The 24,633-nt window shown below is 38.7% G+C and overlaps 1 protein-coding gene across 6 annotated transcripts in view; it reads left to right on the top strand.

The window, feature by feature from the left end:
* The first annotated feature begins 1,190 nt into the window (after window positions 1-1,190).
* Window positions 1,191-24,633, top strand: part of LRRC7 (leucine rich repeat containing 7) — a 609,335-nt gene continuing 585,892 nt past the window's right edge. For 5 of the 6 annotated variants that reach the window (XM_025288475.3, XM_045166132.1, XM_025288482.3 and 2 more), the window contains exon 1: window positions 2,277-2,392. In XM_025288475.3, the coding sequence (XP_025144260.3) occupies window positions 2,391-2,392 (2 nt within the window). In that variant the 5' untranslated portion in view covers window positions 2,277-2,390. Of the gene's footprint in view, window positions 2,393-24,633 lie in introns of all 6 variants that reach the window. The other variant, XM_044944864.2, reaches the window with a different exon arrangement.

The raw sequence follows: 24,633 nt of genomic DNA, 5'->3' as shown, positions 1-24,633 counted from the left end.
TTTTCAATTGCAACCTAAAAATTTTCATATCACTGTCCAGCTGAAACACTAAGATGTGGCAAATGTTTATAAGGATAAAACTGTCGGTGAAAAAGCAGAGCCCTAGAGAGCTCAATTCAAAAAATTTGCCCTTAATTTTTTTTTGTTTGTTTCCTTGCGCTTTCAGAACCCTTTCTTGGTGGTGTTTTATAACTAACTTTTAAAATGACCTGGCTTTTGAAAGTATGCTCTTATTCCTTTTTCCTTTTACATGCAAATATGATACACTGGAAAGTTATCCTTAAAAGTCACCCCTCGTTCATGGCCCAGGTAAAGTGGAAAATAATCATTCTTGGTACTCTGTTGATTAGGTGTCAATCTCCAAAGTCTCTTCCTAGACAACCTTTAGCAGCCAGAAAAGATGATTTTTGACCTTGAAGATTTTAGCATTGCAAATCCAAGAATATGAGCAAATGCATTTTCTTTTTAGTAAACTGAATTTGCATACACTGGAGTGGCATCTGAACATCATGACGTCTACTGTATCAGCGATGTAGAGAGATGAAGGGACATTCTCACTTATCATGAGGAAACGAAAAGCTTATAGCCTGCATTCCACGAAAAGCAAAAAAAAAAAAAAAAAAAAAAAAAAAATTCAGGATGATAAATCTTATTTTAAAGAGAGAATTGACCCGTTGGGTTTAGAGAATAAAAGAGAAGTCTAAATATAGCACCAGTCTCGTCAATAGGTTTCTTAACATATTGCTGCTTTGGGGAGTTTAAAGACGTGTGAGACTTTATATGTCTGTGTGTGCCTTTACGTGAGAGAGGAGATGAGTGTGTGTGAGTGTGAGAATGTGTGTTCCTGGCCGGAGGAGAGGGGGTGGAAGCGTGAAGGGTGGTTGGAAAACCCCTTCTAATTTTGTGCACACCCAGGGCAGCCACCCCGGCCCCAGAAGGAGAAGGGAACGCGAGAGCAGGCACAAAGGTCGTTGCCTTGACTAATGTGAAGAGACTGAACCGCTAGCAGAGACTTTTCTCCTTGGCAGCCAACAACCTGCAGCCGGGAAGGCGGGCGGGGGAGGAAACCCCGAGGAGGCGCTCCCGGCTGCCTCTTTGCTGAGATAGCAGGAGCGGCAGCCTGCGGAGCCACGGGCACAGCGTCACCGAGCCGGTGCGGGTGCGGGGCGCTCGGGAAGGCGCAGAGGCCCGGAGGCGCTGGTGCGGCGGAGTCGCCTGCGCTGCAGGACGCCTCGCCGGGGCCGCCGGAGCGCCACGGGCCGGTCGAGCTGCAGGAAGAGCCGGCGGCCGCGCGCTGCCCGGCGGCGCCGTGCCTCGAGCTCCTGCTTGGAGCCCAGCGGGAGATTGAAAGAACCCGGAGAGCTCGGCCAGTCGTCCGGTTCTTTACAAAAAACAGCCAGAGCCGGGAGAAGGCAACCATTTCAGTACTCCGCGGGACTGGGAATTTGCTTCTCACAATTTGGGGGAGCCCGAGTAGAGGTCAGAGGGGCAGGCAAAGATCCCGAAAAGGAGCCGAGGGCTGTGAAAGTGGTCAACCCCTTCCCTATTGCTGGAAAATCTCCTTGACAGGTTTTAGCACTTTGAGGCTGCTGCAGCTGGTGTCGTCGGAAAAGGGGGTGGGAAAAATAAGAGAGGGGGCGGGGAGAGCAGGGAGACACAGCCAAGAGCCAGGAGCAGCGCCTCCTCGCCTGCCAATCCAGGCACCTGTGCACCAAGCCACTGCACCGAGGAGGACCCCACTCCGGGAGAACCCCGGGCTTGAAGCCACGGACAGTCAGCCCCTGCGCAGCGAGTTCTCACCGGAGGGACCTGCAACCGCCCACTCCACCGTCGCCTGAAGCCGCGGGAGCGCACGGCCCCTCTGAAACGCCCGCTGCTTCCTGGGTCCCCGGGGATTCTCGCCCAGGAGAGGCGCGGCAGCGGGCACAGGGTTTTACGGAGTTGGGTGCAAGATTCGCCTTTTCGGCTCGTCTCCTCTCCTCCCAGGATTTATTGTCTGTGGAGCCTTCTGGGGTGGGGAGGGAGCTGCGCCTCCGCCACCGCCGCTGCCGCCTCTGCTGCTGCGGTCGCTTGCGCGGCGCGCAAGGCGGGCGGAAGCTGGGGAGTGGATGCGCTCCTGCCTCCCCCGCCAGCGCTTCGGGCTTCCCCTCGGCCGCTTCCCGCGGAAACCTCTCCAGCTGTCCACCTGAAGGGCACCAGCATCATGGTCTAACGTGGCAGCTGCCTGGAATCCCCTCTTTCTCCTTCTCTTCTCCTCCTTCACCCCTCCTGTCCTCCGAGGTCCCTTGTGCCCACTCTACTGCGGACCCCCGGACACTTTAAGGAATAACCCTCGGCAGCTGCACGATTCACTTTCTCCAGAACCTCATGGGCAGTTTCTCCCGCCGGCGATGTGAGTAGGATACTATTGCTCCGGGGCCAAGGGGGTCGCTGGGGCCTCGCCGCTTGTGGCCGCAGCGACAGTGAGCGCCCTAGGTGAGGGACCCAGGTGGCCGACGGAACGGGGGTGGGGGGGTAGGAGAACCCGAGCCTTCAGCGCTCCCTGGGAGCTGCTTGCCCGGTGGCCCGCGGAGGTGGCGAGGATTGGCAGATTGCGGGGCATTTAGAATCGCATGCTTGCTGTTGCGGGTGCTGGGGAGTGCCGAGTGGCCTGGGCTGGCGGGTGAGCTTAAAGGGTTACATATTGCGAAAAGGAAGGCAAAGAGCGATTTTGGGTGCTGGTGCTGAGACCGACGGTTGAGCTGAGGTTGATCATAGTTCTTTATTATCTTGAATATCTCCAGTCAGCTTTTTCCGGAGGTATCTGAAGGATGAAGCGCTCCTTTGATATTGCTTCTCTGTCTCTCTCTGTCTCTTTCTCTCTCTCTCTCTCTCTCTCTCACACACACACACACACACACACACACACACACTTGTGGCAGGTCACGTTTGTCCCTTTATCTTAGAAGCTGTAGTATTACTGTGTGATGCCTATTTGTTTGAAAAATATAATTAGAAGACCTTTATGCCATTGGGAACCGAAGGGATAGGGTGGGGTTTTGGGGAGGGGATGAAGGGGAAGAAAGAGTATAAAAGATTGGAGGACCAAAAGAAGTGGGGGAGCGAAGGAGCGAAGCCCTTCTTTCCGGGAGTCAGGGAAAGCGATGTCTCCTTTCCCCTAAGCTAAACAACTCCAGCCCACACATCTCCTTTGTGTTGCTCGGAGAAGCTGGTGAAGCAGCACTATTCCCAATCCCAGTACTGGGCCCCCTTCAGCATCTTGCATCCTTCTTTCAGTCATTAAGGATGCAGGACTAGTTTTGGGTGCTACGTGGAAAGAGCGAGGAAAGCACATTAGCATCAGGGTAATCATAGCACCTTAGCTCACGGACAATTAAATTGGGTGCCAAAGGTTCTCCTGTCTTTACAGTTTGCAGAGTCAAGAATGGGAATAGGGGATGGGACTTTTACAGAATGTCTTTAAAAATAGTATGACTTCATGATAACGGGGATGGCTGCAAAATTGCTTCATTATACTACTTCTTGGCCATCAGGGCTGCATAAAGGACCCGCCTCCGCCCTCTCCCTTACTGTCTCCTCCCCATCAAGTCACAAAGCGAGAGGGCTGGGCGAGAGGGCGCAGCGCCAGGCAGAGAAGGGAAGGGGTCACTTTCACAACTCCCAGGAATCGGCTTCAAAAAGGAACCATCTGCGACTCCCACGACTCCCACGTTCCTTTCGAACTTCTTCAAAAGATATTAGAAAACGGGGGAGGGGAGGGTGCGCTCAGTGAGACATGAAGATCTTCCACCTGCTCTTTTCCATTACTTTCCCAATACAGTTTCAGCACGTCGAATTCACCTGCAGTGGTAACTGGGTCACCACGTAAATGTGTACCTGTGTACGTTGAAATGTGGTTCTCTTGGTAGATAAAAAGCAATTCATAAGTGAGCATATTTTAACGTGGGTAAAATTTCTAAGCACAATAGAGATTTTATAGCGTGGGCGAGAAGAGTGCATTCCAGCGAAAGCAGGACACGTGATCTCGAAGGGGAGAGATACAGTATTAGGAACTCGATTTTCTTTGTTCCTGGCTGAGCCTATGAGATGCTCAGCATCCCTGTTGCTTAAACCCTCCTGTAAAACGGAAAAATAATAAAGTTGATGAGGGAGAGACTAGAATGTGGGGAAGCACAAGTAGATGCCTGCGAAGGGTTTGAACCTTCTGCTTCGCCGCCACCTCTCCTGTTTTACTGCCCACATTCCACCCACCCAGCTCCTCGCCACCGCTAGCCCCCTATTTAAAAGTGAGACCTTCCTTCCGGGAGACGTGGCAGAAAAGTTCCCCAGCCCCTGTACACGTGGGTTCTCTAGCGCCTCAGAACCTGCTGCGTTTCTCAACAGATTCTGCCACCTCCCCAGTCCAAGTGTCACGCCTCCATCCAGGCGTCTTGAGCTGACTTCACAGAGTCTTAAGAGAACCTCCAGGAGATTTTGTGCAAAAGACGGTAGACCAGAGTCCGTTCCCTGCTTCTTGGAAACCATTGAGAAAGTAGGAATGTAGGAATGATTTTATTTTTTCTTAAAAATAAGGCATATGACCAAAGTATGTCGAGAATGATGTTTAGTGATGTTTGCATTTGGACGCCCAGGAAGTGTATCAGGCCTGTGGAATGTCCTGAGGTGTGATTATTTATTAATTTAATGGAATTAGAATTTGTTCTAGACCCACAATTTAATTAGTTCTCCGACTTGGAGATTTCTTATTTCATTTCTCACTCCATGTTTTATAAGCGATCTTACTGGGTCGAAGTTTTTTAAAATGTGGGTTATTTCTGTACTGTGTTGCATTGCATCATTCTAATATGTTGGTAAGGAAAGCAGAGTCAATTTCCATGACATATTATGAAGTGAAAGTTCTTTATGCATTTTTAAAAATACTTGACTGTCCAAGAAAAGATGTGTACTTACCATGGCAACCCTTACATTCCCCATCACGTGTGCCTGCACATTTGCAGCTTCAGAATTAGAAACCACTTCCTAAAGAAATAAACCTGTTTCTGTTACAGTAGCCATGTTTTATTCTGAATTTTAGGGCTGCTTTAGGCTGGCATTAAAATTTTCTTAATTAAAATCCCATTTCACTTTTGTTTGTAAGCTTTGAATTCTTCTGCTTCCTTTATAAAATTCAAAACATAGCTTAAAGTGTTTTGTGTGTCTGTATTTTGGTGTGTTTTTTATGTTTTAAAAATTGCAAAGATGGAAATTAATATCACTGAATTTTTAGCAATTATAAAATCATTAAATGACAGTATTATCCACATAGTGTTAATTCTCAGAGCATTTCTTAGATCTCTCTCATTTGTAGTTTGTAGTCCATGGTAATACTTGATATAAAAACCTAGTTTTTTTTAATCACTTAAAATATTCACCTTTTTAAAACACTTGAAAATTTGAAGATATGTTGATATATCAAAATTATACCTATTTTTACTATAATTTTATCTTTTGATGACTTTTGCTTCAATATGAGTGGATCCCTCATTCGATGATATTATCATTTCATTTTATACGCAAATTAACAGAGTACACAAAGAGTAATCAACTACTAATAAATTACCATCTGAGTTATTTCTGGATCCTTGTTCCCTTTTTTCCTTCACATAAATTATTTCATAGTTTTTGGAAAATTTCTCATTTAGATAACATGTGCTATTTGTTGAGTATAATAATTAATAAAAGACAAAAAAACATTACTTGTTTGGGTCTCTCCAGTAACAATGGCTGCTTTGTAGAGTATCATCCACATTTCTTTTTGAGTGGGTCTAGTCAGGCACGTGAATTTGCAAGATGATTTTGGGGGGAACATTAATTCATATCTATGACAAAGAATGGACCTTCAGTTTGTGCCAAACCAACTGACCAGTAAGTGACTCATATCTCCAAGGAAGAACATACTGAAGATGATTCTGGGATCTTCTGAGAACCTTGACATTTTTCTCTTTGAAGCTCTTTACTACATATTCAATAGAGGGTTTTTAATGCCTCAGGATTAAAAATTGGAATTTTAATATCAAGCAGCAGTTTGACCATATAGTGTTGCTATTAAATTATACTCTGAGAGACTATAAAATCAGAAAAGAGATTCCTAGATGATAGGTTTTGTACATATGTTAAAATATTGATTCGTGAATTGTCAATGAAAACTCAAATTTAAAAGTGGTACCATAAGTCAACAATATTTGGAAAATGATGGCCACAAATCAGTAATATTTTTCCTTTACAAAGTTTTTAGCCATGTTTTGTGAATCAGGCTTTAATCATTAGAAATATTCATGTTTTTATAGAAAATACTTTAATGAATTATCCTGAGATAGTGAAATAAAATTAAGAAAACCAAAAGTATTATACTTCCAGAATTAACATGTGATTTGGTAATACAAACAAGTCTCCTTTAATTCTGAAAATAGAAGTAGTAATAATTCCTAATTTATAATTCTAATACATAGCAAATAATAAGACAAATGGTACATTTTAGAGGAGTGCAACATAAACTTTTTGGTACAAATCAGGTTTTCCATAGTAGTGTGTGTGTGTATATGTGGTTATATGTAGTGATGGAATATGCTTTTAAGGTATGCTATTTAAATAGGAAATATATTTATTTCCTATTTTGGAATTAATTAATATGCTTAAAATTCATGAGCTTGTGTGTCCAAGAGCCAACTCTGATCATCTGGCTTCTCTTAACATAGTGCATAATTATAGTAACAGCTACCAGTTCCTAAGTCAGGTGCTTATTTCCAAACAATCTTTAAAGAAGCAATATTATCACCATTTGAAAAATTAGCATGTTTAGATTCAAAGACAGAAGTGATAAGTTCGTGTCACAAAGCTATTAAATAGAAGGTGATGAAGATTTAAATCCAGATTTGTCTCCTCTACCTTTTCCTCCATACCATTTCTTCTCCCTCATAGGCAAAAATTGGTGCTTGTTAAATAACTGAAATCTGTAGGTCATTGAATTATATTTTAATGAATAAAGAAAACGATATTTTGAAACACTTTTCAAAGTTATCAACGTATTTGGCAGTAATGTACCACATTACTTTTGTGGCCATCTTTTAATAGTGGTATAGAAAACGCTGCTGCTTGTATTCCTGGCATGATTAACTCATGACAGAAACATTTAATAAACTGTTAGAACCTGTCATATAAAAGCACATTAAGGAAGTTTTCAATAAAGCAATTTTGGGTCACTAGCTGTCGTATCTACTTTGAAACAGTGATGATATATTTGATATATAAACCCCTAGAGAGGTATCATGTATGCTATTTAAATTATTAACCATAACAGAAAAATTATCATTTGTCATTCAATGACACATGAAAAATTATTAAATAAATTTAATAACCCAAAGGATTTCCTACATATACTCCCTTTCATTATATGGTTTACTGCTTGATAAATTACTTAAAAATCTCTATACAAAAATATTATTTTACTTTAATAAACATGGAAGCAATAGTATTTATCAGAGATGAAGTATTAAAATTTATATTAGCATTGGCATGATCTGTTTAAATATTTTAATACTAGAATAGATGCTTAACATTATTTAAAGCTTCACTTTCTTCTTTCTTAGTGATCCAGTTTCTTCAGTTACATCAGTATATTTTTGCTGTACATGAAGTTCAGTACTTTGAGAGCATCTTTAACTTTAGGTAATAGTGATACTGGGCCCAAGGTGATAGAAAAACAAATTTGTTAAGAACAAGGGAATTTCAGGATATGTGTGTGTGTGTGTGTGTGTGTGTGTGCGCACGCGCGTGCATATGTGTATTGTGTGTATGTATGTTCAGAGAGAGAGAATTAAATTTTGTGCTCTTCAAGAAGTAAGATAGTATGAGAAGAAGTGAGAAGCTATAGGTTTCAATTATACAATACAGATGAGGTAGGTGACCTGAAAAGAAAAATACTGATAGTGTAAGTACAATCATTATGAGATTTTCACAGGGAGAAAGAAAAGAAAGTGGTACTGTGGACTACAGAGCTAACAGAGAAAAAGATGTGCAAAACAGTCAAAGAAAGCTATTTGACTTAATTCCCCAAGAAGAAAAAATAGGCTTTTATGCTATTATGATATTGAAAGATAAAGATATATTTGTGTAGTGGAAAAATATTTTATAGATGGCAGTATGCATTATCAAATTATTTGCTAATGGAAGGAAAGGCAGGGAATGAACCTTATTGAAATACTGCCTAAATGTTATGAGGGTATTTGTTGCGCTAAAAAGGTGAGTAATGGACACAAAGCTAAAATGTGTCAGCTGAATTTGAAGAATTAATGTAACGCAAATGGTGTAGCTAAAATAATTTAACAGTGCAAATAATAGACTTCTTAAGTGTTAACTGATTAAGTGTTCTGCATCCAGTACATTCACCATTGCAGTTCTTACCATGGGTAGGCAACCTACAGAGTTATGAAGGATGGAGATGTATCTCAAACCTCATAGTGTTAGCACTGACAACACATTGAATATTTACTCTGGTGTTATTCTGAGTCAATGTAACTCAAGGCGTGAAAAAAATTTTCTTCCCTACTTCAAGTGTAATTAATTTCTTAAGACAATTATAAAAGCTATTGTAATTAAATCAAATACCTATTTCAACTTCCATGATTGTTAAATATTAGCAATGTCCTTAGAGTAATATTATATTGTTGAACATCGAGCATACCACACACATACATATATAGCTGTAATTGCTCTATTTTATAATACTCACTCTCACATAGCTGTCATCTTACTATCTCATGAGTTGATAACTTTTCAGAGATGGAAAAGACTTTAGAGGGTCTTATTTTACAAAAGAGGAAACTAAGTACAGTTAAGTTTGCTTTCTTGTATAAGGTTACACATATATTGTTGAGAGAAACATAAACAGAACCAGAGCTCTTCATTCCCAACTTCTGCCACTAAAACCATACCCTTGGACCACTGAAGTTTTTACACTTTAGCAAAGGAAAATAGGGAAAAGAACCTTAATCAGATAAATTAGGTTAATGAAGTCAGCCAACAGGATGACCCACCCAAAATACTCTTCTTTCTCATTTTATTTTGGCCTGAGGTTTTATTTGGCCTAAGTGTTTTGGACAATTGCCTTATTTTCCATTTTGATTTGACTGTCTAGGCAGTTTAATTCTATACATTTAACATCTATGAAGTATTCTATTTTTAAAAAGGTACCATTATTTAAGAAATATGGAATTAATTTCACTAATAGTAAAGAGTTGTAAGTTTTGATACTATATTCTTTTTAATGAAAGTTAAAAATGTTCTTTAAAATTACTGATCTATTTAGAATAATGCCAACTAAATATCAGATGGTGGAAAAAGTTCAATTCCTTTTAAATGAATTAATTTCCTTCTAAATTTGCTAATTACATTAAAGCATTAATCAATGATTTTTCTTACCAAAAATCAAGAATTCCTTAAAGTGAGGTTAGGCATTTCTGTAAAACATTGTCTAGAATATTGATTAGGAAAGATTTTTAATCAGGAAAGCAAAATATGATACAGCTGGAACATTTAAAAGCATACTCATTTCTATTAAATTTTTTGCATTACAAAGTTATATTTTGAAGGGCCCTTTGAAATCATAAGTTCCCTCTGCTGCTAAATATCTGTTTATCTGTTATGTTATGACTGTTATGACTTAAAGAAAGGAATTCTCTGTTCTTTCATGAGACAAATTTGAAACAAATGTTCTTGTTTAATGCTTTCTCTAATGCTAAAATTCTGAATCCATTTTATCTAGAATTCTCAGTTATTGGGAAACTTAAGGCAAGATGTTTTTGAACCTACTACAAAGCATATTAACAACAACTATAAAATATCTTTAAAATTATAATGTACAGCCTTTGCTGGTAGCTCAGTCGGTAAAGAATCTGCCTGCAGTGCAAGAGACCCAGGTTCGATCCCTGGGTGGGGAAGATCCCTTGCAGAAGGAAATTGCAAAATGCTCCAGTATCCTTGCCTGGAAAATCCCATGGACAAAGGAACGTGGTGGGCTTCAATCCATGGGATTGCAGAGTTGGGCATGACTGAGCGACTAACACTTTTACTTAAAATATGTATTTGTCTTATATAAAGGCATATAGAAATGCAAGATGTACCTAATAGCCACATCTAATAACTATTTTTAAAAGACAAATGAAATTTCTTAGTATAGCAATAATATTTAAAACTGAAGAAAAAATTAATGACTAAAGTAGTTCGTTACCTATCAGCAGATTAGCTATGCTTTTCATTTGTGGAATGGATCTTATTCATGCCAGCTTTCAGTGTACTGTTCTGGGACTCGTGGGTGTGATAGAACGGAACATATTTCTGTATCTGTGAATATAATCCCACACAACATTTTACATGACAAAATCTGAATGTCCTAAGACTGGGTGTCAAAGATAAGACAAGATGTCAACCTTTATCCGTCCATATTAATATATGTTTTATCTTACAAAGTATCCAATGCTATTTAAAAAAAATAAAATAAAGAGATGCTATTTAGACAGGTACTAGAAGGAGTAAGGGTGTTTTGTGTTTGCTTCTTTGCTTGTTAGCTTGCTTGTTTTCTTGCTTGCTTTTTCTATCTCGATAAAACTAAGGTTTGCTTTCTGCAGACAAAAAGCAAGCTGCTGAAACAAACATAGTAAGCCAAAGTGGGAAATGAACAAGGGAAGTGGTGCAAAGGTGATGTATTTTTGTACTTTGGTATAGAAAGAAACTACTAGAACTGCAACACATATTTATTTTCTATATAAAAATTATGAAGAAAAATAAGCTTTATTAATGCTTATTAATATTGTTACTAAATAGTTATTAAGAGTTAATAAATATATTAACAGATGGGTGCATGCTCATTTACAAAAATATATTGGAAAAACTAGGAAGATGTGTGATTGAGAATGCATTTGTCCTAAAGTCTAAAATGTGCTAGTGAATAAAAAGAGCACTGTTTGTATAAGGTGGTTAATGTTTGTTTTTTCTAAATACAATTGGATATATATCGAACTCTTAGTCCTCAGTACACTCTATATGCATCCCATTCTAAATATACTCCCTGAGCCAAGCCCAGGGTTCTCAGTCACTCAGTCATGTCCGACTCTTTGTGACCCCATAGACTGTAGCCCACCAGGCTCTTCTGTCCATGGAGTTATTCAGGCAACAATATTGGAGTAGGTTGCAATTTCCTTCTCCAGGAGATCTTCCTGACCCAGGGATCAAACCCACGTCTCCTGCATCTCCTGCATTGGCAAGTGGATTCTTTACCATGGAGCCACCTGGGAATCCCATATGTCTTCTCTACTATTTATTAATTAGTATAAATTCAGCTGTGAATACATGGTGGAATGCCGACTGCAAATGGAATAATACCAGTCCCTTTTCAGTCAGTCTTAAGGATGTACTTTTCACCCCTTTTGGCTCTTCATGTGACTAAGACAGCCCCAAACCTCAAGGGTACATGTCTTCTTTGCATGTGTAAATTTATCCATTATTTTTAGAATGGAATATATTCTTAATCTTTTTTCAGGTAGAATTTCTTTGTATGATAATGTGTGAAAATAAATAGGAAGGCCGAAAAAGAAAGTTGAATTTGGATTCTAGGAATATGAATGAATATATTCTTGTCTTAAATGTCACTTAATGTTTTTAATATTGTTTAATAATAGGTAAAATGGTATATTTTGCTATAAAAAGTAGAACATTTTAATGAGTCAAGAATTATAGTCTAGTGGGCTCACAGTATAAAAGTAATATAATAGTTTCCAGTATTCACACTGAAAAGGAAGACAACAAAAACTCTATGATGCTACTTAAAAGGTTTTATACTCTTCTAGGTCTGAGACAAGTGAGAAATTTATCCTTAAGCTGAGTAATGATTACTGTTAAGTTGGTACCTTCTTTTTTAGAGGGCCTAGTTGAAGGAAAATATATAGACAACAATAATGAAACTTTAGAGTTCTTGGTAATCTTTTAAAAAAAAAATCAAACCTTTAACCTTTAACTTATGTGATTTGTGAGATCACCCAAGATCACTCTAAACTGGTCTTTCAGGGATTCTTCAAAATGTGAATATGCACCCTTCTTAGCTTCCTTAAGTAATTGTTCAAGTGGCTTTCTCCAGAACTAGCACACTAGATTTTTTATTCCCAGCAAACTAGTTCACAGCCTAGTGCAGAAAAAAGGCATGTTATGTGAATGAATGGTCTCACTTAGGCCTCTGAATGTCTCAGACTCTAGCAGCCTGTAGTGTGGTTCCTCTGGGTTTCTTCTCTTTGCTTTTTGAGACTATCATAGGATTTAATTTTCCAGTCCCTCTTTGCAGTTAGGCTGTCATGTGACTTACTTAGGCCAATGCCACAGGAGCTAAAATTGAGGAGTACCTTTTTGGAGTAGAAGTATTTATGACCTAGTGCACTATTTGCTCTTCTCCTCAAATAGCAATTATAGACACATGTGTCATGATGGGGCCTCCATCAGCCTGGTCTCTGAACAACTGCACTAAGTAAAGTCATCCCTTTTAATATGTAGCATGGGCAAGAGTGAATGTATTCTTCTGTTAAGACTTAGGGGAGTTATTTGTTACTAAATTTAACCTAGCTTTTCCTTCCTTTCAAATTCATTGAGTGAAATTCTATCGAAAGAATCCTGATGTCCATTTTATGGTATCACAATTACAGGGCTGTTATATGGACATGCCTCTAGTTTACGTTTTAATATAACAATGTACTCTATTTTATGACTGATTAAAATTATGGTAATTAAAAACTATATTTAAAAGATACAAAATAAATCTACTTGAGACATTTTTATATGCTTAAAGCACTTTGACTTTTCTCAGTTTGTAATTTTATGTACTTACATATTTTGATACACCTAAAGTCTAAGAACTCTGATATCATTCTTGTACAACACAGCAGTAGCTCCCCTGATTCATAACAAACTGAAGAAACTAGAAAGATATATATGTGATCATTCTATAGCTTGTTGGTAGAATACTTGTAATTGAAAAAACTCTACCACGTCTACTAGAATCTGCAATATTTTCACAAGTTAGTACATTTTACCCAAGTTCATGCATCTGTTCATTCATCTATTCTAAATATCTGTTGTGCTGTTTCTCCACACCATGCCCAGTGCTGGGCAAGACTGATTACAAGTGTGACTCCTGTTTCTATGGCACTTGCAGCCAAATGGATTAGACAATATTAAAAAACTAACCATTCTGGAAATATACAACTTCAAGTTATGATAAGAGCTAAGAAGAAAAAGACCAAAGTACTGAGAGTGAATATAATAGGGATCTGAGCAGGAGAAGGAGAATTTCTGATGATATTGAAATAAGACGTCTAAGATGATAGGAGTTAGCCAAGTGAGAGGGAGAAAGAGAATTCTAAGGTAAATGGTGTATGCAAAGAGTCTACAGCTGAAGAAGGTAGTACATTGGAGGGCAGTATGCAGTGTGGCTGAATGTTAGGGAACAGGGGGTGATTGGCATAATAAGAGGTGAAAAGTGAAAGTCCTGTCCAACTATTTGGGACCCCGTGGTCTATACAGTCCATGGAATTCTCCAGGCCAGAATACTGGAATAGGTAGCCTTTCCCTTCTCCAGGGGATCTTCCCAACCCAGAGATCAAACCCAGGTCCCCTGCATCGCAGGTGGATTCTTTACCAGCTGAGCCACGAGGGAAGCCCAAGAATACTGGAGTGGGTAGCCTATCCCTTCCCCAGTGGATCTTCCTGATCCAGGAATTGAACCGGGGTCTCCTGCATTGCAGGTGGTTTCTTTACCAACTGGGCTATCAGGGAAGCCCTATAATATGAGGTAGGCATGAACAAGATCATCTCAGAATTTATTGACCTGGTTAAGAATTTAAAATTTTTATTCTATATCCAGTATGAAGTCATTAAGCATTTTTAAACAGAAGAGTGATCTGAACTTATTGATTTTTTTAAGTTATCTCTTGTGCTGCTTTTAAACTCATTACAAGAAAGTCAGAGAGGAAGTAGGGATTTATAAATTAGGAGATCTTTACAGTAGATTGGGCAAGAGATTAAGGTATTTCTAGGATTTTAGTCATGGAAATGGAGAGAGGTGGATAGAAAAGTGAAGTATGCCTTGTAGAAGCTCTTATATTCTTTGCTAAATTGATAGCAAGAGAGAACTAGAGAGGAAAAGTATGGAACTGAGGATTATTCCAAAATTTCTGATAGGAATAACTGGACACATAGAGATGTATTTTATTGTCTGAAGAATCCTACATAAGGAGCTAATCTATTCAGGCATAACTAGAACATTGAGACTAATATTACAGAACCTGAATAACTGACATATTGAGGAAGCATGAATCAGCATGTCAATTTATAAACATAAACACCCCTATATAAAATTAATGGAAATGTGTGAATACTTTTGTAGGGAAAATAATTAAAACCTCTTTTTAAGAAAAATATTTTTCAAATAAATGATAATTGAGTACATTAGAATGACTCACTTGATATTGGTCTCTTGGTTTCCTTCTAATTATTCTCGGGCAGGAAAAGAAAACATGAGTGTGTATCCATTCCTTCTGAATACCAATTTCTTCCACCTCTTTCTGTTATGCTTTAATGTTTGGGAAGAACCATTTACTCCTGGTCCTTTTATATTGGGTTGTCTGAGATGAACAGAAGGCTGTTAACCACTGGTATACATTATTTTAAGCAACCCATCTGAAGCACTTCCTGCCCTCTTGTAGCCCTGTATCTACCCAAGTATCCATACTGTGAAGTTCTCTGGGCAAGGCCACACACATCTGCAGATTATTACCTGAGCTGTCTCTTTCCTTGAGCCTTCCACATTTGTAATATCCTGATGCTAAGCTCTGTTAGTTCAGATACAGTGTAAATTGCTGTCCAGAGAGTGCATATGTAAGTAAAATGATAATCTTTCATTTATGTACATATTTTGGATATATTATTTAGGAATGTGTTCAGCTGCAAGTAACAATTTGTAGCTTAACTGAATAAAATATTATTTTACCCTTTCTTCTAGTTAGCATTTGCAGGGGTAACTAAAAATCCCAAAACATTTCAGTGGCTTACAACTACATATATTTATTTCTCACTTAACAGAAGTGTGGAGCAGCCGCATCTCTGCTTGGCTCTGTCCACTTAGTCTTCTCATTCCAGCATCCAGGCTGAAGGGATGTGTTCTCCTGGTGGAGGTCAGGAGAAAGAGGCCAAACTGACCCACTCAAATTCAACGAAAGCTTCTGTTCACACATAGCACATTTTATGTTCATTCACATTCCATCGGCTAAAGCAGGCCATGTAACTATAATCAAGGCTCAGTGATGCTTTTAGGAACTCTGACTCTTTCTACATCATTGCTTATGGCTTGCGTAGCATTCTTAGCATTTATATTTGAAAAGACTATTCCTTCCATAAGACAGCTGCCTTCAAGTGGATTGGTATCTAATAGAAGCAGTGGATATCAATTGTGAGTTCTCTCAGGTCTCTTCTTTATTTTTTTCTCTCCTTTTTTCGTAGCCAGCCTACAGATATGTTTGATTCAGTAGTACTTGCGAATATATTTTGATTTTTTCTTTTTTGAGTTTAAATGTATTTTATAAATTTCTAAAATACATTACTTTGGCTATGCCCTACTATTTCCATAACATAGCTATTACCCTACCATGGGGCACTTGAATACAATAACATTCATCTTGAAATTTAGATTAATAATACTTCAGTTTTAGTTTGGATAAACAGAATTTCTTATTTTTTCAAACACTGAAGCTTTAGCTATGAAGTAAAATTTTATTCTTGTATGGAAATCTGAAGGATCTATGGAGTGATTTAGATTTTAAGTATAGATAAACTTTGGAACTCTCAGATAACTGATGCTTAAATATCAGTTGACAAAACTATCATCTGAAATTCCCTTTAAAATTTCAAAACCTTACATATTTTATTTTTATTCAGGTCTACTTTATCTAGGGCTTCCCAGGTGGCTCAGTGATAAAGAATCTGTCTCCCAATACAAAAGATGTAGGTTCGATACCTGGGATGGGAAGATCCCCTGGAAAAGGAAATGGCAACCCACTCGGGTATTCTTGCCTGTAGAATCCCATGGACAGAGGAGCCTGGTGGGCTATATAGTCCATGGGGTTGCAAAGAGTCAGACATGCCATAGCAACTGAACAACAACAAAACACTTTATCTAGAACTTTGATTTACAACCATTATTTATTTCATGAATCATATTTTCACAAAGAAAATTTATTTTTTTCTATTACATAGAATTGGAAGTATTTATAACTAAACTCTTCAAAAGTAAATATATAAGAGCATTTATGTTTACCTTCTTTGTTGTCCTTTTGAAACCACTTGAACTTCTCTGAATAACAACATAGTCACCACCAAATCAATGGTTTTCAAACATTTTTGTAATCGTGGAAAGATTTTATCAAGTAAAATAGTACAAAAAACTCCAATGTATAAAACAGAGGCAGGTAAGTTTGCTGTGTTTGAAAATCACCGTTTTATGTTCAAGAATTATCAAATCAAAATATAGTTATTTTATAGTTTCTCACCTTTTAACAGAAAAACCATTTTACCATCAATTGGGGAAGTCTGAAGAAAATATAGACATTATTTCTTTTCAGTTACAGGTTACCAACATAATTAGCATTGAGAAAAGTTATTTGAATTGTCTTATGCTCCAAACAGGATTGCATTGCATTAGTGCTTCCTTTTCCTTTTTTCTCTGATTGACAGAGGGCAATATCTACACACTGACTCCTAGAGGGTTTCCCTTTATCATACCAAATTATCAGTGTATATTCAAGACCTCTCTCTGCAGGACAGAAAGGTATTTGGAACTGCCACTGATGTCTCTTAATGAGTATCTTCTGTACTCAGCCAAATAAGTAAAATGGTAGTGAAAACACAACTCTAGGATAATCGGAGGCAGTCAGAAACACTCATTTTGCTGAATATAGTTCATTAGTTTTGGCTTTAGCTTTGGTTTTTTATTTTGTCAGAGCTTAAGATCACTTACTTCCCTCATCCCAAATATCCTGTTGAGACTGGTTGCAAATTTTGTGAAAGTCAACTCTAAGCAGATCAGCAAAAAAGAGCTTCAGAAGCAAAGGTGGATAGAATGATTATTTCCTCAGAATTTCATTTCTCTATTATACTACGTGACACAAATATTTGAGAGTACTTGGGGGAGGTTTCTATTTGAGAAGACATGGAATTCTTATTACCTTTGTTGGCTAACCCGTATTACTCTCTTGCCTTCTGTCATCCTGGCCTTGAAATTTTTACTTTATCAAATAACTGTCAAAATTTTATTTTGCTGGCCTCTGTGGTTTAGTGTTATACGTAGTTGAATTGTAGTCAGACGAAAATGTGGGTTTAAATTTGTTTCTGTTACTTTTTTGGTGGGTGACCTTAAGAAAGTTAATTTTAATGCTCTACTTCATAGTTTACTCACACTTGAAACAAACATACCATACTGTACTGTGAAAGTCATTCAACTGTGTCTGAGTCTTTGCAACCCTGTGAACTGTAGCCCCCCCAGGCTTCTCTGTGGAGATTCTCCAGGCAAGAACTCCGGAGTGGGTTACCATGCCATCCTCCAGGAAATCTTCCCAGCCCAGGGATTGAACCCCAGTCTCCTGCGTTGCAGGCAGATTCTTTACCAACTGAGCCACCAGGGAAGCCCGGAAACAAACTATTGCTCATTTTACATAAATGTTGTGATGATTAAATAACTCATGTAAGAAAAAGTATCTAGCACACTGTCTTAGTGATACTTTGGACATGCAAATTGAGTCACCTTATCTCTCCAATGAAAATAATTTATTGATTTGCCATTTGGAGATAAAGACCAAAATTCAAAGTTTTTTCTGCAAGTCCCTCAAGTCTGTTATTCACACTGCAACTTGACTTCCTACATGTCCAGAAATGTAGGCCCCCTTTCTTTGCCTTGAAGAGACTTGTTTCCTTTAATCTTAGGGCCATTTCCTATGCTGTTCTTATTAACTGCTCTCTTCACCTGGTTAACTCCTAGTCTATGTTCCTGTTTCAAAAAAGTGACCACTTCCTGGGGAAGACCTCTGCCATCACATTCTCTTCGGGCACTGTGCATGCAGTGCAGAGCCATCCAAAGTGCTCCATATGTGTTTATTGACTGTGAGCTGCTACACTCGTGTACAATTTTATCTTTCTGGTCCTTCAAACTGTTTTATCTTGGACTTCATTAAAATGAATGAAAATGAATTTATATATAAATGGAATAAAAGGAAATTTAAAAAGCTAATACTTATTAGAGATCTACTGTCATTTCATGAACTCATCTACACATGCTATACTTTTCCTTATTACCAACTCTATGAAAAAATATGATTTTTAAGAAATAATGGCATTGAAACATGTAAAATATCATGTATGAAACAAGTTGCCAGTCCAGGTTCAATGCACAATACTGGATGCTTGGGGATAGTGCACTGGGACGACCCAGAGGGATGGTATGGGGAGGGAGGAGGGAGGAGGGTTCAGGATGGGGAACACATGTATACCTGTGGCAGATTCATTTTGATATTTGGCAAAACTAATACAATTTTGTAAAGTTTAAAAATAAAATAAAATTTAAAAAAAAAGAAATAGTGTTATATATAATATTATATTACATATATATTCCTTAAAGGTCAAATTAAGGGGAGAAAGGAAAGTGTGCACAATTTATAGACTAAAAAGTACTTTTCTCTTTTGTTGAAAAGATAGTTACAGGAAAGTTTTGTTGCATAAGGAAAAGTTCATGGTGTAGAATACTATAATTCTTTTCTTTCCTCAGGGATATATTTACCATTTGCACATATCAGGCTAGATAAAATGTAAAGCCTTTGAAAAAATAGTAGTCTATATCTTACACATTATTTATATATTTGTAAATTAAATCACTGTTATGAAATTAATTGCCATCACACATAGAAGTGTCTATGATGTTGATAGTCATTTGCACTTAAACACAAAAATAAGTTTTGAAAGAGCCTACAGATGTCAAGAGTAAATTGTGGGCAATCACAGTAAACATTCTTAGAAGTGCAATATGTGATAAAATGCTTGCACCTAGTTAAGTTAGGGCCACTGACCTTGTCAGGGTAACACTGCCAGCCACTGGTGAATTCAGAACCATATTAACTATTAACAAAAACATATATCCTTATAAAATTTTTAATTAGCAGGTTGTTCCATTGTTTATCTTATATATTTTAAAAGATAATGCCTTTGGTTCCTTTATACCATAAAAATGGTGAATGTCAACAAATAAACATCTTTGCTTACAAAAAATGATTCTTAAAATGGAAGGAATATGGATGGTTTTTGTAGAATTAAATCTACTGTTGTTAAAAAGTAGGGGTACTAAGACCTGATCTGACACTCAGCCAGGCTTATTTTCTCCAGTTACATTATATGATAAGCCAGAATTTCAAAATAAAATTAAATTTTTGTCAATTTAAAATATTGACCCGTTTAACAATGTGTATTTACTCTTATCTCTTTCCCTACATGTAAGAATTTAACATATTATTTTAATTCGTTTTTCTGACTTTAGTCTCCCTCACTCATCTGTCAAATTAATCTTTGTGATGATCTTTCCTACAAAATTAATTTTCCTTCTGTGAGATCTCCAATAATTCCCCACTGCTTATAAAAGTCTATTTCTTAAACTGAAGCTCACAAACTTTCAAATTTCACTTACAGCTTTCTTAAACTTATTCTCTGTTCTTTCTCTTTATTTATATTCTCTTTTTAAACTAAGCTTAGGTCTTCAAAGAGACCTTATATATGCCTTCAAGGAGGAGGCATTATGGTGGCATGATCAAGGGGTCCCAAGTATTTCTATTGTGCTCAGTTACTCAGGTTTTTCCAGTGGTCATGTATGGATGTGAGAGTTGGACTTTGAAGGAAGCTGAGTGCTGAAGAATTGATGCTTTTGAACTGTGGTGTTGGAGAAGACTCTTGAGAGTCCCTTGGACTGCAAGGAGATCCAACCAGTCCATTCTGAAGGAGATCAGCCCTGGAATTTCTTTGGAAGGAATGATGCTAAAGCTGAAACTCCAGTACTTGGGCCACCTCATGCTAAGAGTTGACTCATTGGAAAAGACTCTGATGCTGGGAGGGATTGGGGGCAGGAGGAGAAGGGGACGACAGAGGATGAGATGGCTGGATGGCATCACTGACTCGATGGACGTGAGTCTGGGTGAACTCCGGGAGTTGGTGATGGACAGGGAGGCCTGGCGTGCTGCGATTCATGGGGTCACAAAGAGTGGGACATGACTGAGCAACTGAACTGAACTGAACTCAGTCATATCCCCACTCTTTGTGACCCCATGGATTGTAGCCCGCCAGGCTCCTCTGTCCATAGAATTTTACAGGCAAGAATACTAGAGTGTGTTGCCATTTCCTTCTCCAGGGGATCATACCAACCCAGGGATCAAACCCCTATCTCCTGCTTGGTAGGCGGTTTCTTTACCGCTTAGCCACCCTTGAGCCCTTTGTATTTCCATTACTCTTTTCCAGTAAACTGCACACCTTTGCGTGCCTAACCTTTCCTCTATACCCCACTGATCTTCAGTTTATCCCTCTGTACAGTGGGGACAATTGAAATACTAATTGTTAGCTCCCTCAAAGCGATGTTTTGAATATTACGTAGGATAGTAGATACCAAGCAACAAGAGCCTAACACTACTAACTGAGGCTTAAAATGCTAGTCCTTATACCACTTGCTTTATTGAGTCAATGCTTTCCCTAAAAGCACTAATGAATTGCTCAAGGTCACAGTGAAATATAAGTCCAGGTGACTACAAAGACAGAACATGCAGGGAGATCATGTAGCATTTGTAGTCATGAGCAAGGGGTTCAGCTTCATCTGGCCTGGGATGAAGGCTCTAGTGCTGCTTTTTTTCCAGCTGTGGGACCATAGACAGTTTAGTCTCCTGGATTCTTGGGTTCTGATATGTAAAATCTGTTGAGGAGGAACTTCCCTGGCTGCGGTCCAGAAGTTGGGATTTCACCTTCCAGTTCAGGGGTGGATGAATTTTATCTTTCGTTGGGGAGCTTGGATCCTCTGTGCCTCACAGCCAAAAGACCAAAACATAAAACAGAAACAATATTGTAATATTTACTGACAAAGGTCCATATAGTAAAAGCTATGGGTTTTCCATTGTCATATATGAATGTGAGAGTTGGACCATAAAGAAAGCTGAGCACCGAAGAGTTGATGCTTTTGAACTGTGGTGTTGGAGAAGACTCTTGAGAGTCCTTTGGATAGCAAGGAGATCAAACCAGTCAGTCCTAAAGGAAATCAGTCCTGAATATTCATTGGAAGGACTGATGCTGAAGCCCAAACTCCAATACTTTGGCAACCTGATGCAAAGAAGTGACTCATTGGAAAAGACCCTGACCCTGGGAAAGATTGAAGGCAGAAGGAGAAGGGGACGACAGAGGATGAGATGGTTGGATGGCATCACTGACTCAATGATCATGAGTTTGAGCAAGCTCTGGGAGTTGGTGATGGACAGGGAAGACTGGCGTGCTGCAGTCCATGGGATCACAGAGTCAGACACGACTGAGTGACTGAACTGAACTGAATATTGTAATAAATTCAATAAAGACTTTAAAGATGGTCCACATCAAAAAAATCTTTAGGAAAAAAAAATATGCTAGATAATCCTGTTCTGATAGGGTCTTGGAGGAAGATTAGATGACTTAATGCATACCATTAACTAAAATAATTCCAGTAACTCTTGATAAGTGTTATTTATTTTAATTTTAATTGAAAAAGAAGTCTTTTCAGTTAAGTAAATGGCAATGTAGTTTTTTAAAATCAAACTTAATTTTTAAAAGGCATTTTTAGCTGACTTTATTCTTGGCATTTCAAGTTTATTTAACAATTTAATGAGCATTACCTAAATACTTGTTCTTTATTTCTCCAAAATACTTTCTTTTGTCCATTACTAAGCAACAAAATCAAAGATTCTAAGGAATCCCATTTAGTGTTAAACCTTGGAATTACTGTATTCTGAATTCTGAGGAACAAAATAGAATCCAAGTTATTCTAGTAACTCCTAACATGCTCTAGTCCTTTCCACAACTGTATCCAAACAATGCCATTCGTAGGAAGTACTGTTTTCTTGCCTTTAGTGTATTTACCTGAAGAAATATATTGTACATGTTTATATACAGTAAGTCCAACAAAGTTAGCTTAGGTATCCAACTAACACAATCAGCTATGTAGTACTGCACTATAATAGGTTTATAATACTTTATGAACAAATAATAACATAAAAGCAGATAAACAGAAAAAGTAAAGAAAACATTTTTAATCTTACAGTACAGTGTCTTGAGAAGCACAGTAGTGCAGTACAACAGCTGGCATGCAGGGGTGGCATCAAGTGAACAGGTAAGAAGATTTACTGATTGGGGGAGGGAGAGGAGGTGGGAGACGGTAGAGCTGAAGGATGTCAGAAATAGGAGATGGAGGGCAAATTGCAGTTTCACTCACGCCTGAGGCTGATGGAAAGCACGTTCACGTCTTTGAAAATTCACAAGTTGAAGGTTCATATACAGATGATTGACTGTACTTATTGAGATCAGATCAGATCAGTCGCTCAGTCGTGTCCGACTCTTTGTGACCCCATGAATCGCAGCACGCCAGGCCTCCCTGTCCTTCACCAACTCCCGGAGTTCACTCAGGCTCACGTCCATTGAGTCAGTGATGCCATCCAGCCATCTCATCCTCTGTCGTCCCCTTCTCCTCTTGCCCCCAATCCCTCCCAGCATCAGAGTCTTTTCCAATGAGTCAACTCTTCATATGAGGTAGCCAAAGTACTGGAGTTTCAGCTTTAGCATCATTCCTTCCAAAGAATACCCAGGGCTGATCTCCTTCAGAATGGACTGGTTGGATGTCCTTGCAGTCCAAGGGACTCTCAAGAGTCTTCTCCAACACCACAGTTCAAAAGCATCAATTCTTCAGCACTCAGCTTCCTTCAAAGTCCAACTCTCACATCCATACATGACCACAGGAAAAACCATAGCCTTGACTAGATGAACCTTTGTTGGTAAAGTAATGTCTCTACTTTTGCATATGCTATCTAGGTTGGTCATAACTTTCCTTCCAAGGAGTAAGCATCTTTTTTTAATTTCCTGGCTGCAGTCACCATCTGTAGTGATTTTGCAGCCCAGAAAAATAAAGTCTGACACTGTTTCCACTGTTTCCCTATCTATTTCTCATGAAGTGATGGGACCGGATGCCATGATCTTTGTTTTCTGAATGTTGAGCTTTAAGCCAACTTTTTCACTCTCCACTTTCACTTTCATCAAAACAGGGTGACAATATACAGCCTTGATGAACTCCTTTTCCTATTTGGAACCAGTCTGTTGTTCCATGTCCAGTTCTAACTGTTGCTTCCTGACCTTCATACAAATTTCTCCAGAGGCAGGTCAGGTGGTCTGGTATTCCCATCTCTTGAAGAATTTTCCACAGTTTATTGTGATCCACACAGTCAAAGGCTTTGGCATAGTCAATAAAGCAGAAATAGATGTTTTTCTGGAACTCTCTTGCTTTTTCTATGATCCAGAGGATGTTGGCAATTTGATCTCTGGTTCCTCTGCCTTTTCTAAAACCATCTTGAACATCAGGAAGTTAACGGTTCACATAAGGCTGAAGTCTGGCTTGGAGAATTTTGAGCATTACTTTACTAGCGTGTGAGATGAGTGCAATTGTGCGGTAGTTTGAGCATTCTTTGGCATTGCCTTTCTTTGGGATTGGAATGAAAACTGACCTTTTCCAGTCCTGTGGCCACTGATGAGTTTTCCAAATTTGCTGGCATATTGAGTGCAGCACTTTCACAGCATCATCTTTCAGGATTTGGAATAGCTCAACTGGAATTCCATCACTTCCACTAGCTTTGTTCATAGTGATGCTTTCTATGGCCCACTTGACTTCACATTCCAGGATGTCTGGCTCTAGGTCAGTGATCACACCATCGTGATTATCTGGGTCATGAAGATCATTTTTGTACAGTTCTTCTGTGTATTCTTGCCATCTCTTCTTAATATCTTCTGCTTCTGTTAGGTCCATACCATTTCTGTCCTTTATCGAGCTCATCTTTGCATGAAATGTTCCTTTGATATCTCTGATTTTCTTGAAGAGATCCCTAGTGTTTCCCATTCTGTTATTTTCCTCTATTTCTTTGCATTGATCACTGAAGAAGGCTTTCTTATCTCTTCTTGCTATTCTTTGGAACTCTGCATTCAGATGTTTATATCTTTCCTTTTCTCCTTTGCTTTTCACTTCTCTTCTTTTCACAACTATTTGTAAGGCCTCCCCAGACAGCCATTTTGCTTTTTTGCATTTCTTTTCTATGGGAATGGTCTTGATCCCTGTCTCCTGTACAATGTCACAAACCTCATTCCATAGTTCATGAGGCATTCTATCTATCAGATCTAGTCCCTTAAATCTATTTCTCACTTCCACTGTATAATCATAAGGGATTTGATTTAGGTCATACCTGAATGGTCTATTGGTTTTCCCTA

Source organism: Bubalus bubalis, chromosome 6 (assembly GCF_019923935.1).
Source record: "Bubalus bubalis isolate 160015118507 breed Murrah chromosome 6, NDDB_SH_1, whole genome shotgun sequence".
In the NCBI taxonomy this organism is placed as follows: Eukaryota; Metazoa; Chordata; class Mammalia; order Artiodactyla; family Bovidae; genus Bubalus; species Bubalus bubalis.
This window is presented reverse-complemented; position numbering and strand designations above follow the sequence as displayed.